At 36.8% G+C, this 20,300-nt stretch overlaps 1 protein-coding gene across 12 annotated transcripts in view; it reads right to left on the bottom strand.

The window, feature by feature from the left end:
- The window catches only part of DOCK7 (dedicator of cytokinesis 7), a 220,722-nt gene that overhangs the window by 18,283 nt on the left and 182,139 nt on the right, over window positions 1-20,300 (bottom strand). For 7 of the 12 annotated variants that reach the window (XM_046006260.1, XM_046006289.1, XM_046006274.1 and 4 more), the window contains 7 exons: window positions 17,032-17,190; window positions 16,242-16,342; window positions 14,601-14,793; window positions 13,053-13,196; window positions 10,141-10,272; window positions 8,615-8,629; window positions 266-391 (listed from right to left, as the gene is read on the bottom strand). In XM_046006260.1, coding sequence (XP_045862216.1) covers window positions 266-391; window positions 8,615-8,629; window positions 10,141-10,272; window positions 13,053-13,196; window positions 14,601-14,793; window positions 16,242-16,342; window positions 17,032-17,190 — 870 coding nt within the window. Of the gene's footprint in view, window positions 1-265; window positions 401-8,614; window positions 8,630-10,140; window positions 10,273-13,052; window positions 13,197-14,600; window positions 14,794-16,241; window positions 16,343-17,031; window positions 17,191-20,300 lie in introns of all 12 variants that reach the window. The other 5 variants (XM_046006266.1, XM_046006282.1, XM_046006323.1 and 2 more) reach the window with 1 other exon arrangement.

Here is a 20,300-nt window from a genome sequence, read left to right as displayed (position 1 = left end):
AAGTCTATGCATCATAGAGAATACAAATTAAAGATGACATTTAGGGATGCCTGGGTGGCTCAGTTGGTTAAGTGTCTGCCTTTAGCTCAGGTCATAATTGAGCTCAGTTCCTGGGATCGAGTCCCACACTGGGCTCCTTGTTGAGTGAGGAGCCTGCTTCTCCCCTTGCTGGTACTCTCTTTCTCTGTCTTTCTAACAAATAAATAAAATCTTAAATTAAAATAAATAAATAAATAAGATATTCATAAACTACTACAGCATTCACCTCCAATCTGTGAGAGATCTCTGCAAGTTTGGTTATTGCAGGCTCCTTGTAAACAAATTCCTGTTCATCCAAATCCCCAAACTTGGTTCCATAAAAACCAACACGAAAATAGGTGCCAAACATCCGCTTACCATCCTAGGTGCAGGAAAACAAAGAAACATTAATACAAAGTTTTCTTTTGTTTTTCATATCACATTTACATCGCTATAGCATAAAATTCTCAAAACACTGCAAAAAAGATTTCATTCAAAATTACAAAATTTTATTGTTTCTCAAATGAAGGTAAAAATGAAGTAAATATTCTTTCTTTCTCATTATTTCTAATAAATAACATTCTGCAATTAGGGCTTTTATCAAGTGACTAAATCACATATGGTTTATGTTTTTCAGAGTTTGTACCAAGTGATTACCTCACATTGGTCTATGTTTTTAAGTCCCTATACTTTTGAGATAAATTAACTTATTTTCCTTATTGTAAGAAAAGATGCTTGGTAGAACATGAACTGTGTCTTAATTATTCTGAAATTACAGCATACTAAATAAAGTGAAATTTTAAAATAACACTAATATTCTTAGTTAGCATTTGCCTTTATACAATCTTTATACATATAAGCAATGAGATCATAAAAGTCAGGAGCCAAAGTACATAGCACCCGGCATGGAGGAGACAGCCGGTAAAGGGCAAGACCATCCAGAAGTCCTGAAGCAAACAATTTACAGTGGGTGTCATTCTGGCAATAAAAATACTTCAATGTGGAAGAGTAACAAAATATGGAAGAGAAAGGGAAAGTGTGTGAAAGATGAAAAGAAAAAAATCTGACACGAGTTGCTTACTCTAAAGTCCCCAAACCACCCCCTGCATCCATTAACCACACATTCAAATACAAAGTACACTAAGACCATCTGAACTCTTACACCAAGCATTTGAGAATACATTCCTTCAATAAAGGTAAAATACTTGGAAGCTTTCTGTGCAATTCTTACAATTTATTTACAAAGATGTTTCAGAAGGGGGCGCCTTGGTGGTGCTGTTGGTTAAGCATCTGATGCTTGGTTTCGGCTCAGGTCTCCATCTCAGGGTCATTAGATAGAGCCCCGGGCCCTAAGATTCTCGCTCTCAGGGCATCTGGGTGGCTCATTCAGTTACGCATCTGGCTTCAGCTCAGGTCATGATCCCAGAGTCCTGGGACTGAGCCCCACTTGAGGCTCCCTGCTGAGGGGGGAGCCGGCTTCTCCCTCTCCTCCCCACTCATGCTCTCTGTCACTACTTTTCTGAGTAAATTAAAAAAAAAAACATCTTAAAAAAAAAAGATTCTTGCTCTCCCTCTGCCCCAAATAAATAAATATTTTTTAAAATTAGGATGTTTCAGAAGGATTTTGTGGTAGTGCCTATATACACAGCCACATGTAAGTATTTCTTCAGAATTCTCTTTAAGCCCAATGTGTCTTACACTCACTTTTCCTACTGAGTTGTTACTGGAAAGGCTGAAGGATATGTAAAGTAAGTCACAAATGAAACAGATAATCAAGCAAAACAGGAAACTCTGATTCTTAATTTACTAGTTTCATAATACACCCTCCCCCCAAAATCACAGTGACTAAAAATATCCCCACATTTCTATCCAGGAAAAATAAAGTTCTGAAGAAAAAAAATGTCTCTGAAGCTAAAACAACAACAACAAAAAACAAACAAAGAGGTCTCTAATCTAAAAAATTTTTTCAAATTTATTTCAAAATTTAACAGGTTTAAAAATTAACGGAGTTCCTATAGCAAATGAAATCTCTCTAGAAAAAAAAGTATTCAAGGGGCGCCTGGGTGGCTCAGTGGATTGGGCCGCTGCCTTTGGCTCAGGTCATGATCTCCGGGTCCTGGGATGGAGCCCCGCATTGGGTTCTCTGCTCCGCAGGGAGCCTGCTTCCTCCTCTCTCTCTCTGCCTGCCTCTCTGCCTACTTGTGATCTTTCTCTCTGTCAAATAAATAAATAAAATTTTAAAAAAAAAGTATTCAAACAAAATTCTGATTAAAACCATCCATAAGCCAACGAAACAATATAACAGCAAATTTTGACAGAATCAAGGAATGAAGGCACTGCATGGAAAACAAAAATGGCATCTGTGAAAAAAATTGTGATTATGTTTCAAAAATGCCACACGTATATACACATACATTTCTACTTTTAGAAACCACAAGTATAAAAATTGTTATTCTGGCTAAACTCCTCTCAGAGGTGTCCAATATAAAACACTATTCCAAGTCTTTAATATTGTGTAGCCTTTTAAAATATCTGAAAACTGCAATTAGGACTTATTTCCCTTAGCTAAACTTTCCAGTTCTCAAGCATGTTTATATGATAGGAATTACTAACTTGTTTGCATTTTATTAGTTTTTCAATGCCACCTTTCCAAGTGTGGCATCCCAGAAACAGACACAATACTGCAGATGTGTTGTGATCAGCTCAGGGATCAGTAGGCTCACTGCCGATATGAACTTGAATTTTATTAGCAGCTTATAACTAGTACTAAGCACTTAAAGCTCTTTTTATTTACTTTCTCATACTGACATTCAGTTCAAGGAAAAAAATTATTGAGTGCTTATAATGCGTTAGACACTGTTCATCCTCTGTAATATGAAAATAAAAATGAAAAGATTTGGCTTCTCAAGAAAGTAAAGGATATACTCAAGTAATTACAATACAAAGGGTTATGTGTTATAATAAAAAGTGGTATCAAGAAAGGAAAGATTAATCCTGCTGGACTCAGGTCACAGAAGAGGTGACGCACAGGGTTCTACAACTCAGAACGGCTAACTGGATGTGGGAAGAAGGAAAGAACATTTCAGCAGAGAGAGAAAGAAAGGAAAACAAGAAGATACAAAGCCACGAAACAGAATGTAAGGGAAACCATTCATCCACTCACATAGTGACTGCCTACCATATATGCCAGCAAGCGGTTCCAGACATTTGTGACATATCAGTGAACAAAAGAGACAAAGAGCGTGGTCAGGTAGATCTCACCCAAAAGGTGACACCTGAGCAAAGATGTGGAGGAGGTGGGAGAGTTATTCATGCGGATCTCTGGGGAGAGCATTGCAGAAGACGAGCCAGTGCGCAGGTCCTAGGAGAGCAGCCTACCCAGTACACGTGAAGAACAGGAAGGTGGCCGGGGTAGTCAAGGGGGAGTGTGCAAGAGGTAGAATGGAGTAGATCAGAGAGATAACTTTAAGGAGTTACCGGAATTGAGAATGAATGCGTGTGCACTGGAATGGGGTAGGGAGCAGAAGGAAGGCTAAGAGTTTGGGTAAATTTATTTCCAATTTATAAAAAGTTCTCTAGTGTGAAACCACCGACTCTATCATGTTCACGAACCCATAATCATATAGTTTCCTCCTCAGGAAAAAAACCCACATCACTTCATCGAATTTCCTCTTTAGACTGCAGAATGACACTTGTTTTCTGCTTTCCTATAACCTAGTCTCTATTCTCCTAGCACCGCCTTTCCTTACCGTCATGAATTCTATCTGAATTTCCCATCATTCCCACACTCCAACTGATTCTTCCTTAGTAGTTCTATTTACTGATTCCCCCATCTTGTGGGTGATGAGACCACATCCCAGGTGAGCAAAGCTGATCTGCTCATCTCTCCACATCTCTAATGGCTGAAATGTCTTATGACAAATGGATCCCAAATCTTTTCTAGTTTTGTTATTTTTATTTAGCAAGAACACTCTGTTGGGCTAGCTGCATATTTCTACAACCACATCACTACTAAAAACTTGTATCCTCATCCAGTTGTTTTCTCCTATGCTTCCTTCGAGGTTATTGATTTCTAAATAGGCATACCAGTATTTCAAACAATGGTCACCCTCTCTTCTATTGGATCTGTGCCTCTTATAGAACACAAACACTTTTATCAGTTTAGTTAGTAGTAGATGTCAACTTGGGAACATAACACCTCTTCCATTTCATTAGCCAAATTAAGGGTTTTTTTTTAAAGATTTATTTATTTGACAGACAGAGATCACAAGTAGGCAGAGAGGCAGGCAGAGAGAGAGAGGAGGAAGCGGTCTCCCTGCTGAGCAGAGAGCCTGATTTGGGGCTCAATCCCAGGACCCTGGGATCATGACCCAAGCCGAAGGCAGAGGCTTTAACCCACTGAGCCACCCAGGCACCCCCCAAATTAAGATTTCAAGTAGCAATAATGATAATGATGATTTTATAGTAACAATAAAAATAATAATCTCCAACATTTTAAAACCACTTATTATGTGATAGACACTATTATCCCCTTTACACACATATTTAATTCTTATCACATCTATGAGATGGGTACCTTTTTTGGGGGGGCCTCATTTTATAGGTAAGGAAAAATAACTTGTCCAAGGTCAAAGAGTTAATCAGTGGCAGGGCTAAGAGCTAAATACCAATATATTTGACACCTGAAGCCCAAGTTCTTAATTAAGTTATGAAAATTCCCATGCCCTATATACTGATATACAACGTTAGGATATAAGTATGATCTCTGAACCATCTCCCACTTCTGATGTTTTACTTGAGAATTTTTGAGAATTTCCTTGAGTAAGTCTTTTGAGACTTCATGGGTACCTCCTACCCCATGGTTTGTCTTTCTCTGTATTACAACACTGTCCTCTGTACTCTAATACAATAACCAGACTGGTGGTTCACCTATAAATTTATTCTTCTAAGATATACCCTGCTACACTTCTTGTCAGAAGTTCAGTTTCAATCATTCCATGTCATAGTCCAAGAAAAAGAAATCACATCTAATATCGTCTACATTGTATAGGTTTGCTGTCCATGTCTTTCTTTTTCTGAAAAGCAGCATAAAGGGCAGAATATGATCAGCAGAACGGCAGGTGCTCAGTCACGGGTCTGCAGCAATTATCACGGAGTCACCAGCTACGCACAAAGTGTCTCCTCCTGGAGATAAGGTTCTTCCTACCCATATGTTTTCCTTAACTTTCATAATTTATGTCTGACTTCACATCCCTGCGGTAAAGCCTATGCTCTTGGAAGTTTTTTCATTCCCTTCTTTCAGAGACTCCCCCGCCTCTGTTATATGGCTGTTTCTAATTCTGCTCTACCTTTGCTTGCTTAGATGAGTTAATTTATCTCACTTAGCTTTAACATGGATTAAAAGCATAAAAATTTCAACTGAAACCATAGCACCAGAACTATGGCCAGTATTTCTGAGCATATAAAACCCAAAAACGGCCTCATATTCGTGTCCATCTAGCCCGACAAGAGTTAAGATATAGACCTTTTGTATGTTTTGATCTCAAACGGTAAAGTGCCCCACTTTTCTTAAGCATTCCAGCGGGAAGAGTTTAGCTTCACAAAGCTAATAAGCCCACCTTCTCTAGCCTTTCTGGAGATAGTGAGATATACCTAATATACACGAGTGATATTCCCTTTGAAGAAATATCTTCTAATCTTTAAAGAAAAAAAAATGGAGAAAGTGTCACATGACTATTACTGATGTTTGGGGATTAACTATTCTAAAAAAATCCAAAATTGCATTAATCTATTTCTGAAACTGATCACTGTTGGATACCTGGGTAAATGCTTCTTTTAAAAATGAAACACACCAGGTGCCTGGGTGGCTCAGTGGGTTAAAGCCTCTGCCTTCGGCTCAGGTCATGATCCCAGGGTCTAGGGATCGAGTCCCACATGGGGCTCTCTGCTCAGCAGGGAGTCTGCTTCCCTTCCACTCTCTCTGCCAGCCTCTCTGCCTACTTGTGATCTCTCTCTGTCCAACAAATAAATAAAATCTTTAAAAAAAAATGAAACACACCCACAACAAATACAAAATCAGTATAAAAACTTCCATACAGGGCGCCTGGGTGGTTCAGTGGGTTAAGCCTCTGCCTTCGGCTCAGGTCATAATCTCAGGGTCCTGGGATCGAGCCCTCCATTGGGCTCTCTGCTCAGCAGGGAGCCTACTTCCCCCCCCCCCCGCCTCCCTCTCTACCCATTTGTGATCTCTCTCTCTGTCAAATAAATAAATAAATAATCTTAAAAAAAAAGAAAACTTCCATACAGAAATTCAGTGTGCAATCATAAGAAAGAAATGATTAAAACACCCTTTATTTCCTATTATTGCCAGAAAAAGAAATGGGCTTGGGAAAAGAGAAAATAAAGGTGAACACTAAATAGCCATTAAGGTACTAAGACCAGCAGAGCAGGTAAGAGCCGCCAAGATTTGTGACGAGTCCCTGATTTGTTCATTTGCATGGTAAATACTCAACCAAATTGCTAAGTGTCAGGTTTTAGAGTTATCTTTTACACACACACACACACACACACACCCTCAAAAGCTTTGCCAACTCAAATAATTTATACCAAATCAAAGAGCATAATGAAAAATGAAACACACTGCTAATACATAAGCCCAGAAAGTCTTTTCCTGTAAATCAGGTAGTCAGTTATCAATGCAAAGAGCCTTTCTACACAATGGATAAGTCATCCTTACTGGAAATTAAACCTGTGGGTTCTCTGAGAATACTAGGATATTAGCTAGGAAACATAGCTTTTAGAAAAAAACAAAATTACTGAAGTTTTCCCAGAGTTAAAAAGAAAAATATTCACAAGATAGGAACTTACCACAATAGACAATAGTAAAAGTAGGGAGTAGGGTCAGCAACCAGGGGCAAGAGAGAAGAGAAAACAAAGCATTTTAATTAGGGAAATTTCAAAACAAATAAGCAGCAAATGGTGGCAAACACATTTTTAAAATGCAAGCATCCATTTAAGTTTTACAAGGGAAAAGCAAAAAACAAACGTGCAACAATTTTAGAAGCTACAAAGCTAAAAGTCCAGTGAAAGGCAGTGACAAGAATATAAACAGAAAAATAAAGTCTGTGCGACTTTTACCATGCAATAAACATGATGACAGAATGATATTAATGTCATAACCAGTGAAAACTGTACCTTTCAGGGGTCGATTTAGCATCAAGCCAACTGGAAATAAACTGCTCAGAGGTTTCAATATATCTTCTTTCATGCCTACTTTTCAGCTAATTTCATTTCATGTGAGGAAACCCATAAGGAACATTACCACTCCTAGATTAACCATGGCAAGTCTCTTTCTAGATCTCTTAACTGAGCCACAGAAATGAGGAATTATATATTAAATATTAATAAGGCCATATATATTGAATCTGGAGAATTAAGGTAGATATACAAGTACTGGCTTCCTCTGAAGAAAATCAGAGGTAGGGACAAATTCAGAGATGGAAGGAACACAGTAGTAACATTTATTTCTATGGGTTTCTATTTGAGTCCCCAAATAAGGACCGCAGTGCAAAACCAGAGAAAGTGTAAGGTGCTGAGCCAACGTAAATGTGACCTCAAAGTGAAAGGCAAAGCAGACACCTTTACAAATAAACATTACTTAAAATAGACCTGATTTATTAATACCCTGGCTTTACCGCATCAAAATAGATTAGGGCACATCTTCCAGAACTCTTTTCTTTACAGAAAGTTCTAAAACAATAGCAATCAAATCTTTCTGTCCTTTTCCAGGTAAAATTTGACTCATGCATTACTTTTCACAAGCCTACCTCCTACATAAAAGGAAGTCTGTATGTAGTCTTCAACACAAACTTTCAAACTGTCAGTATAGGAGGTCAAAGTAAATTTCATGTTCTGCCAGTCTCTACCCCTCCCACCAACAAAATTTAAATGACAAAGTGAATTTCTTCCCTCAGGAGTGCTCATACTCAAGGTGAAGTGACTCAAGATCAAATCAACACATTATTTCATCAATTCTGAGACACACATTTTTCGGGACCACATTTTAATATCCCTGTAGTTGGCATTCATCTTTCAACTGATAGGACATTGTGATTCAATAGGTTTCCTTTTCTTTCCTAAAGCCATATAAAATAATGGTAGGTCTTATAATTGATGGCATCTTTGATCAGATGAAATATGGTATTTTCTATTTACACCTCTGAGCAATAACACATAAATCGACCTCTGTAAAATGAGGTGAAACAATATGGTTAAAAAAAGAAATTCGTGTGTAAATGTTGATGAAAGAAAATGCTTCGAAGGATTAAAAACATACTAAAGTGATGACAAAGTGGCTCATTTACCAAAGAATCTCATTAGTATAACATGAATTTCCATGCACTGCCTACAACCTCTTAATAATAAATTGTTCAAAATAACTTACAGTATTTTAACAAAATTTCTTTGGTTAATGAATTCAGTTGATAGCAGATAGCAACAGAATGCCCACAGCTAGCACATGTGGGCAAAGCATTGGCATAAGAAATCTGGTCAAATCAATCTATTAGTGTCTTTAACTAACTAAAACATTACCTACCTCCCAGCCAGTACTCTGTATAATAAAAAGTAAAAAAGGGCAGGTCATAAAAAAAAAAAAACAAAAAAAACAAAAAAAACTGTTTTAAAAGAACAAAAAAAAGGCCAAAGGAACTTGAGCACTGTAAGGCACCATAAACCATAAATTCTCCTCCTCGAATAGAAGATAGCAGGATATTTTAAACACCATATTCTTTCATTTAAGATTCGTAATAATTTCCTCAATTGCTTATTCAAAACCCAAGTAGTTTAATTTCACTTTTAAAAACTTTAGTAAGGGAAACTAAATTTTGGTGAAAAAGAGGCAGCTACATATTTCATCAATGTGTCTGAAGTAGACCTCTAACTAATGGGAGTGTGCCTCGCTGAACTACCCAGGGTAAACTGGAACAGAAATTGCAATTTTGTTCAAATGCCTATAATACAAATGGAGGAAAATTTCTTGCAAACTACTAGCTCCAGGTGTTCCAGAATGGACATGTAACTGACAGTGTATGTACAACTGATTAGAGTAAGACCCACCTGTTACCCTCATGAATTGTAATAAATCTCTGGCAACTTTAGTGTTTTAGTAGAGGACAATAAAATACTGGCTTAACAGTACAGCAGCCCTGTTTTAAGACTATTAAAGTTTTTCAAATTGTATCAATTCATCCAGAACATCTTAGTCCACAGTGAGAAAGAGGAGGTCAAGCTGACAGACAGTAGAACAGGACTAGTAATGAATACAAAAGTGGATACTCAATACTCCATGTCCTTCTTGGATGATGGTAGCAGTAGATAACAGCACGGGTAGCCCGTGGAAGGGAAGGGAAAGCAGGGAAGGAGGAGGCTCAACAGGCTGTCTCAGAGTATTTTAACAGAGCCAAGAATTTAGTTTCAGGGAAATCAATTGCTAGTATTCTGCTTCATTTTTAAACCAAGCCTTATTTTGATTTTAATTTTGGTGATAATGTGTGGATCCCATGAACTATAAACAAGCACTAAAATCATAATGTCATAATTGAATAAACATAAGACAACAGTTTGATTATTTTCACTAAATATTATTTTCATATTAGAAATATATTAAGGGATGACTGAATGGAACAGCTAGTTAAATGAAGCTGAGTTGAAAACATTAACAGTATTAGTTTATTAAACTTTCATGAATTTAATAAAAATCTAACTTAAATAAAAATCATTTTTGGCAGCAAAAGAATCAACTTAAAAATCACATTCACAATTTTAACCCACCGTTGAAACAGAACAATTTTTAAAAATTTGCCAACTATTGATAATTTTTAAAAAGTGAAGGAAAAAATGCTATGTACAAAGTTCATGATGATCATGATCTACTTAAGGTAAATTCATTTTTTTGTTAATGAATCTTGCTCTCACCATGAACCATCATTTGGACACTGTTCATTTGTAACATGATTAAAATGGTCATTTCATCCAATCCAGTTTGACATCAATACAAAGCAACACTAATGCTTTCAGACAGTTTTCTCCATTTACACTGAAGCTAGAAAGTGCAATCATTACCTGATGAACAATTTTGCTGAATGCTTCTTGAAGTTTACCATGAATTGTGGATAGTTTCTTTGCATCCCGATTGGCTTCGTGAATAGGAATAAGTACTTTGTAAACCTCATTTACTGCTTCATACATGCCAGCCTATAAGAATAATGTTATATTGTTTTCTCTTACATCAATATGAAAGTAAAGAATTACAATTTATGAATTCACAATACTTCCACTAAAGCAATACCAGTGAAGCTTTCCCAATAGGACATAAAAACAAACACTATTAACTTTTAATTTTATTAAGCCTTAATAAAAGAATTTTGCACAACACACTATCTCTTCTGGATATGTATGTATGGGTATATTTAACATACCCACCATATACATGCATATTTAAATTTCTATATAATTTAAATTGAACATTCTACTATCTATGCAGTAATTACTTTACTAGTGTGTACGTGTGAATACTTACAGATGCATATAAACTGTGGCAGAAATTAATTCTGAGCAGAGGAATAAAAGAAATCCAATTACTACACTTGTAACGGTATCAGATGACCTGTGGTATCCTGACAAACTAAAATTATTTACATTTCTAAAATACTGAATTGACACAGGGAATCTTATTGAAAATATCCTGTGGGAGAAAAATATCCGTGATCTTTCACCAAATTTAAGGAGGTTCTGAGCTACCAGAATTTATTCCACTAGGGGCCAGCTGGCCGGCCAAGGGCTGATCTGCTTATAATCAGAGTGAGGGACAACATGTGTTTGTACTGTTATTCCATTTCCTTGTCCTAATAATGGGTTGTAGTGAAGGAAGAAAGAGATGTTTTCCAAGAGCTGCTAAGTTCCTATTACCTCACAAATCGGCAAACATTTTCCCAAGGACATAAACATATGGTTCTTAAGATTTTTAGTAGAAGTTCACAGGAGTTTAAGCAATCATGTAACTATTATAGTGAAATATATATAGTGTAACTAAAATGCCCCAGTAATTACTGTAATTAAGATCAGACAGATTAGGGGGTGCCTGGGTGGCTTAGTTGGTTAAGCATCTGCCTTTGGCTCAGGTCATGATCCCAGGGTCCTGGGATCGATCCCTGCTGAGCAGGGAGCCTGCTTCTCCCTCTGCCCCTCACACCATTCATGCTCTCTCTCTCCCTCTCTCTCAAATAAATAAAATCTTTAAAAGAAACCTTTTTTTTTTTTTAAGAAAAGATTAACCAGACCAGTTGAAAAATAGTGGATTTCATAACTATATGCTATTACAAAAGAACTTCCGTAATACAGGCCACTGTATTACTGTGAATTATTAAAATTATACACACAAACACAGAGTGTGTATTTATTAAAATATTCCATTAATTGTAAAAACATTTTCTTACTGCTAGTTCAGATCACTTAAAATGAAACTCAAGGAGCAGGGATCCAGGGGAGCAATCAGGACAGTCGAGGTCCTCAGACAGGAAATTTTTTTTTTAAGATTTTATTTATTTATTTATTTGACAGAGATCACAAGTAGGCAGAGAGGCAGGCAGGGGCGGGGGGGGGGGGGAGCGAGGAGCAGGCTCCCTACTGAGCAGAGAGCCCGATGTGGGGCTTGATCCCAGGACCTCGGGACCATGACCTGAGCCCAAGGCAGAGGCTTTAACCCACTGAGTCACCCAGGCGCCCCCTCAGACGGGAAATTTTTAAATGGTCAATCACCTAACATTCTTAGAATCTCAGAATAATTATACTTAAATAAGCTGGTTATAAGCGGGAATGATGAAGAAGAGGATGGTAGTGGCAAACACTAATACTTCCCTGGAGCCAGGCACTGTGATAAGCACTTCCCATGTATTAACTCACTTAATCCTAACAGCATTCCTATGCAATTCTTATTATGCATTATTCATTATTATGCATTTAATGGATGAGAAAAGCAAAGCACTGATAGGTTGAGTAATTTGTGCCTAAAGTTATTGAACTACTAAGGCAGCAGAGCCACATATGAATTTGGGCTCTATGCCTTCTAAACAAATGCCCTTAACCAATACATTGCAGGGTAGGGTTAAGGCCAGGAGAATAACCAATTCCCTATAGCAGAATAATGGTGAAGAAGGGCAGCCCTGCATATTATGTGAAACTTCCCCCTTACCCTAACATGAACTTCCAGCCTCCTAAACCTTGGGACACTAAATACCCAACAGAAATGTCAAAGACAGTACATGTCCCTATTACCACAGTTTAAGAAAGGAAGCAGGGTTTCAGCTAGCTATCTTTCCCTTCTCCAATAATCATCCCATCTTGGATCAGCAAGACTGCTTCAGTTCTTCACACAGAGACAGGAAGGGACAAGGACTGACATTGTAACATGGTACAGTAGTTCAGGCAAGGGATCGAGGATGTAGTTCATAAAGCTCCTGGTAAGCTCCAGGTCTCTGACACTTCCTAACAGGGTTCACTGTGCAACCAGTGACATGAGGGGCCATCATTTTCCTGAGCACCAGGGCAACATTCAAAACACTCAGAAGAAGATTCTTCCTTTCATCCAAAAGACCAGTTCTAAAGTTAGAGCCACATTAGTCTACTCAAACAGGAACTTAAAATCATCCAGAGGTTTTCTGTTTCTTAATTTTAAGGTTTTAGAAAATGTTTGGTGGTAAAAATTTTATAAACCAAAAAAAGAAAAAAGTCTGTTATAGATTAAGTGATAATTCATAAATAAGCAAATGAAACACTAGAGGAAATGACAGATTATTAAGACAAAAAGGAGTGAAACTGATGAATCTACAGAGAAAATCTGCTCCTAGATAGTTTTCAAGGTGCTTAGAGAAAACTATCATAAAGGAAAAGTAGGGTCATAGTCAGAGACAATATACATATCATGAATAATTCAGAGGTATGTATCTGTGGAAAGAGAATGAACAGGAGTCATCTACCATAGAGAAAGAAGCAGCTGCTTGTTCCAGTAATCCCACGAGTCCTGACTCAGTAAAGTACTTTCCAGAGCAGATACCTTCTTCATCTGGTGATACCACATCATCTGAGACTGCAGATTCTTCTAAAACATTAGATGAAATATTCTAGGGGAGAAAATTGAAACGGCTTTTGAAATGGAATTAATTTCTCAGCATGAAAGATGTATATGAGGAACTAACTGAAGATGAAATATTAATACCAGCTTGGGTTAAAAAAAAGGTGGGGGTAGTCAACACAGAGATAAAAGACAAATCTCCAAAATCTTTCTGTATTCTGAAGATGACAATAAATGGTAACATTATTAGCAACTTTTCCATTAATAAAAGTTGTGAGATAAAAAAATTAAGAAAAACCATGGGCTAAGGAAAATAGTGATATGATACTCAGGAGACTTAAACAGTCTTTATTTTTAACTTAAATGATCTTGTCAAAACTCTCCATGAGGAAAATTAAGATGCAATATGACTTGGCTTGCCTAACACACACTGAGTTACTGAACAAACACTCAGGTATAATAAAAGCCAATGAGATTGGGATCAGCCATTATTTCTAAAGGAGAAATAATATATACCACCTTAAAAATTTTAACCTGAACATTTATAGGAAATATACACTCATTTGACATTTTTTTCAAAGTAGATCTAAGGCCTCTTCTTTGTGTACAGGTCTCCAAATCAGATTTTCATCCAATCTCTTTTGACTAAATACCCATAAGGCAGCCTTCTTAAGATTTCCAGTTCTGGTTTCTTTAGAGAAAACCTTCTAGAAAAACTTGAATTTAAAAGGTTATCCAATTATCCTAGATTTCTAGGAGCTTTCCCCTCAGTCTTTTTGTAGTTGGTCCAAAATTAATTCAACAGCAACTGTTTTGGAGACTCACTTTTATCAAGTCTTGGCAAAACATTTAACTTAGTTTTCAGAGAAACAATGGCTAGCTTTCTTTCCGCCTTCAGATTTCACAGGAGAACATAACATTTAATTAAGTTTTGTAATTTCCCAAATCTGGCATTCACAGGTTTTGAAGAAAAGCAAAGCATAACTGACTCCTGGCAAGCAAAGAATTCAACTAGTGGGTCAGAGGTACGGAGTCCTACGAGGCAGTAAACTATCATATCTCAGCCATGGTTATCTGTCTTTTATATAGAGAATGGAGAATGCTGGGTTAGCTGATGTTTTAAGTAAAAGCCAATTGAGAATTTCTCCTGTATTCCGGTACTCCGTTATTTCACATGTATTTCATAGATGCTATGAAGTCCATAGCAGTATAGGCAAAGAGAATAAACACTGGTATTTAGAGGTTAAAAAAAAAAGTGGGAAGTGGGGAGAAATTAACAAGAAATGCTCTTTCCTAATATATTCAAGCTAGTAATAGTGAAGTATAATTTATCTTGTGAAGTCTTAAGCTTTACTCTTTGTGTTTTCCTTACAAGCTGAGTGAATCTTAACCCCAGTGAGAAAAAACTCGAAAGGACATACGTTGATATAAGGTAAACCCGGCCGATTCCTACCTGAAATGTTACACACCCTACAGGAAGGTATTTGCGGTCCTCTAGCATGCTTAGATATTCAGCAACAAGTGCTGCTGAGTGCACCAGGCACTGGGCAGCTTCGGCATGGTTGCTGCGTTCCGAGTGTTTGCCTGCCATGTTCTGCAACCAGGTCAGTCGCAGGTCTGGAGAGGTCTGGTAGCCCTTGGCAATTCTAATTGGAAGAGAAATTGTTTTCAATGAGCATTTCCTTCCCAAGCTGGAAGGGAGTCTGGACTGCTCGTTCAGTATTTACCTAAAGAGGTTTCTGTTACTGAACACAACCCATTAAGACAAGTGTTTGAATGGTATGAAAATGTCTTTGAATACACTTAAAGAAGTAATTGTGGGCCCATGAAATGGCTGACAGCAGTTTTTTTGTAGGGGGACTAAAAAAAAAAAAAAGACATGCCACTAGTTAGGGAAAACTATGGGAATTTATGTGTTCATTATGGGAATATGAAGAAGTTTCACAGTCAAGAAAAAAAGATTTATAAGAGTTTTACTGCATATTTATTTTAAAGAAATATTTATTTTGTGTCTTTAAAGAATTCCAAAACTATAAAGAGAGGTTCATATGGCAAAGAAGTCTCAAATTTTACTTGCATCTTTCAAGATAGAATAGGAGTTAAAAATGTCTCAAATTGTGCTCTTAGAAATATTACATTATAGGCACAGCAATATTTAAAATCAGAAAACTTACTGTTATGGTAAAACAACATGCTATATTTTCTTCCTAAAGGACTGACTTTTACACTTAAAATATGGGTCTTAGGCCTTCTGCATGAAGTCCAGGGCACAGGATACTAAATATGTTATAATTATTTTAAGAAATCCTCTGTTTCTGAAAAGCAGCATGGAGAAGTGCATTCTGACTTTTTAATCTACCATCAGAAAATGACTTAAGTAATTCTGGTATATTTATTCTTTTATCTAATGTTTTCTGTATGTTTTACCAATTTTTTAAAAGTTTTTACTTAAATTCCTGTTAGCTAACATACAGTGTATTATCAGTTTCAAGTGTACAATTTAGTGACTCAACACAAGTACACTCCTTAACCCCCATCACCTATTCCACCCAGTCCCCTGCCCCCGTGCCCCCAGGTAACTATCAGTTCTCTATAGTTAAGAGTCTGTTTCTTGGTTTGTCTCATCTTCCTCTTTTTCCCCTTTGCTCATTTGTTTTGTTTCTTAAATATCACACATAAGTGAAATCATATGGTCTTGTCTTTCTCTGACTGGCATATTTCACTTAGCATAATACACTCTAGCTCCCTCCATGCTGTTGCAAATGGCAAGATTTCATTCTTTTTCATGGCTGAATGATATTCCATTATATACACACCACATCTTCTTTATCCATTCATCAGTTGATGGATATTGGGCTGCTTCCATAATCTGGCTATTGCAGATAATGCTGCTATAAACATCAGGGTGCAAGGGCACCTGGGTGGCTCAATGGGTTAAAACATCAGGATGCATGCATCCCTTCGAATTAGTATTTTTGTATTCTTTGGGCAAATAGCTAGTAGTGCTATTGCTGGATCATAGGGTAGCTCTATTTTTAACTTTTACCAATTTAAACCTGTTATACAAGGTATAAGTGAATTAAACAAATGATACCTGTACATTAGATCAATCAACATTTCAGGATCCTCCTGGTGTTCCTTCATTTTAACGGTATCAGAAAGGATCATATGGAGATTGAAAACCAAATCTTGAACCTGCAGCAGAGAATTTTATTTTTAAAAAATTCCTTAGTTATCCATTCACAATCACTAAATTAGTTTGAAAGATTATCAGAAAAATATCTGATGATTGAAAAACAAAATGACACTGATATGGTTCTAAAGGATATGGGTATGCTGGGGTATGGGGAGTGAAGGGTAGTAAATTTCATACTAATTCCTCAGCAGGCTGTTTGTTTTGGCTTTTTGTTTTTGTTTTGTTTTCAGTTCTCTCACCTGGAAACAAATGGAACTAGAAGTAGAAATAAAATACAGGGATGTAGAGGATACAAGAAGAGAATACAAAAGGAAATTCTCTCCTGTTTCTCTTTTTCTGATTCTCTCAAAGGCAGTTTGTAAGAACTTCACTTTTTAAGGCTAATTACTGTTTCACTAATAAGTGGGAGTAATATTTCTTAAACAGTGTTTGTTTATACCGCCTAGGTCTACTATTTGTTCTATTTGTTACAAATTCACAGAATTACATACCAAAGATATTAAGCTTTCCAAGAAGGAAGCATGGCTTATTAAAACAAAATGATTCACCCTATCTATGGCATATGATCTATGGCCTGAAAGAAAAGTACAGGTTCTTCCAATAAAAACCGAAGTTTGAATTAACAATCTGGAAAGTGCCTATTTAGAATCCTGTTTTGATTAGTAATTTGAAGAGTCACATTTCTGACCTGATCAGGAAATGTTGTTTCCCTCAATTCCAGATCTTCTTCAGCGTATGTCAATATAGTCTTTAGAGAACGTCTTAAGAATTCCTCATTGAAATTTTGAGATGTGCCCACCAAGGACGACAGTGACATGGTTACCTGCATTTTAACCCTAGCGAAGTTCTGTAACAGAGAAATTGTCAGGTAAACATTTAACATAGGAAAAACTTTAAAAAGTCTTCTTTTTGTACTTGCTAAAGGAAAAGATTAGTCAAAAAAAAATGCCATCCCAATAAAGATATTTTTTTAAAAAGCAATGAAATATGCATATTAAAATCAAATTATTTTAAAACCTTAGAAGACCTAACACTCAGAGTTTTGCTAAGAATAATATGCAACAAAACAGTGGAAAAAAAAGCCATGTATTAGAATTGAATTAGAAGTTGCCTAGGACTTGACATTAATCTGTTTTGAGGTATATATTACAAATAATAAACCATGGTTACACATGAGGTTATAGAGCTTGACCAATATCACAAAATTCTTAAGTGGTAGGTGTCTAATTTTCAAGCTCCAGCCCATTTCATTAGGTCCATTACCATAATGAAAGCAATTTTAACACACATCATGCATCAAGTAACTTAAAGCAGAATCTTTGGAATGAAGCTTAGGAGTAGTTACATTCCTCCTTTTTCAGAGTGAATTCATTTCTGTCCCACCATTTCCCACTATGAAACCACTTCTAAGAGGTTAATCAGGGAAAACCTAGTAAATGCCAAATCCAAGATACTTTCTGATCCACATTCTACCTGACATTTCTGTGTATTTAAATCTAACGATTACTTTTTCCTTGAAAATCTCCTGCCTTATCCAGTAGTACCATTTTATCCTGATTTTCTTAAATATATCTACTTCTCTTGGGTTGCCCTTCTTAAATACCAGTATTCCCAAAGATTCTGCCAAGAAACCTCTTACATTTGTCATTCTAAATAGCCTCATCCATTTCTTTGGCTTTGATTAGCATAGATGTGTGTCTAGTTCTTCAGCTCGTATTTCTCTCTAGAGCTCCAGGCCATTGTTTTTTATGAGACGGCTCCATCTGGATCTCAGGGGAACCCAATTTTAACACTGCTAATATACCTTCTTTTCCTATTGATTACACAAATGGTACTACTATTCTTGTAGTCATTCAGGCCCCCCCCCCAAAAAAAAAATCTAGCAGTCACCCCTCTGTCACTCTCCCCTCCCCTTATCCATACCGTAGATCCAATCTACACTCCCCCCAATCTGATCCAGTCTAGTCTTCCTCCATCCCGAAGGCCATTGCTATGGTTTACACCCCCACCATGTATTACTTGGATTACTGAAATAACTTAACAGATCTTATGGCCTTTTTTCTCGTAACCCAAGTTTATTTTCCACATAGTATCAGGGAAATTTGTATAAATTTTTCAAGTCTGAACACATCACTCCTCTCCTTAAAATATTCCAATGGCTGTCCGCAGCCTTGAAGATAAACTTCAAGCATCTGACTCAGTAAATGTATCAAACTATATAGTGGGAATTGAAAGGACAGTACCAAAACAAGTATCTGCCCTAGGGTAGCTTAGTCTAGGCCTTTTCAGTTACAACTTTATCTTTTCCTGTTCTATTCTCTCTTCCAGCCAGAACCATCATGAAGTGCTAAAAGAGTATCTTTCTGTTTGCCTGTTTCCTCCTCTTGTCTCCATGCCTTTTTAATTATGCATGTGCCATTTTCTTCACCTACAAAGGGCTATCCACCTATTCATCATTCTGATCGGGCAATTCTTCATCCTTAGTTCAAGCATCTCCTCTTTCTGAAAACCCATCTTTGGGAGCATTAATCATTTTTCTCTGTGCCTACACAGGGCCCTGTGCTTATCTCTCATTATATTAATAACAGCAAACACTTATTCAGCATTTTCTCAGTGCAGTTACGGTTTTATGTGTTCTACTTAGTATGAATTTATATACCCTCACCACAGAAAGAGTACTTCTTGCTATTATTAGGATGAACATTATCTGTTCATAGATGAGCACTGTTTATTCCTTCTCCCACTTCTCCTTCTTCCTACTTAAAAAGGGGGGGAAAAAGACTGTCCTTTTCCCTGTGTGTGCCCAATGCCTCCTACAGAACCTAGAACACAATTCAATACCTTGTTTTAATATTGTTGAATATATAAACTATATAAACTACTGCCAGTTTTAAATTATCTGTTCCTTACTAGAGGTACTACCTGACACTAAGAGGACATATTACCTATTTTTATCCTATTATATAAAGTTTTCCTAAAACAACAGATGTATCAAGAAGACTCTATATGTGGTCAAATTTCAGGGACTTTATTTCAAAAGCTAAACAAGATCAATAAAGTAATTGGATTCTTCTGTTCTCAATTAAGAAACAAGGACTTGGCTTCCAGTTAAAAAGGGACAGAGTGAAATGGCAATTTCCTACTTCTCCTGAATTTTATACAAAAATGAAAGATGAACGGGAAGAAAGTCCACATACTTTACTTTCAGCAAATGAGGAGTCTGATATAATCCATATATTAGAAAAATGAAGAAGGATTGGCAGGTTAAGATAGGATGTAGTTTCAAAAGAAGGCAAGGAGGGGCACCTGGATGGTTCAGCGGGTTAAAGCCTCTGCCTTCAGCTCAGGTCATGATCCTAGGGTCCTGGGATCGAGCCCCGCATCGGGCTCTCTGCTTAGCTGGGAGCCTGCTTCCTTCTCTCTCTCTCTACCTGCCTCTCTGCCTACTTGTAATCTCTATCTGTCAAATAAATAAATCTTAAAAAAAAAAAAAAGAAGGCAAGGAGAAGAAAGCAAATAGTGAGGGATGCTAGGGCACAGATTTCTGAAATAATGGGGAAAAATACTTCTTTTAGATAAGAGACTCACTCTGAAGTCAAAGCTATTTGTCTTGAAAACAAATGAGCTAAAAATCTGGGAAAACTGGATAGAAATGGACTAACCAGAAACTTCAGGAAGTTAGGCAAGATGTATTTACAATAGCAAATTCCCATGAGAAATACATTCCTGAAGGAACGTCCTATAAATACGTGGGCCAAGACAAGTCAACTCCTTCTATGCTGAGTGATAAAAAAGGAAAGATCAGTGAAACTCACCAGACAAAAAAACACTTAATAGAAAAATGTTATGAAACAGATGAAAATTCTAATAAAATATTTTGCCATAAATTATAAAACATATGAATTTTAGAAAGGAAATTAAGGCAGAAATAAACTCAAGGAAAGAGCACAAATCAGA

Source organism: Meles meles, chromosome 1 (assembly GCF_922984935.1).
Source record: "Meles meles chromosome 1, mMelMel3.1 paternal haplotype, whole genome shotgun sequence".
NCBI lineage: Eukaryota > Metazoa > Chordata > Mammalia > Carnivora > Mustelidae > Meles > Meles meles.
This window is presented reverse-complemented; position numbering and strand designations above follow the sequence as displayed.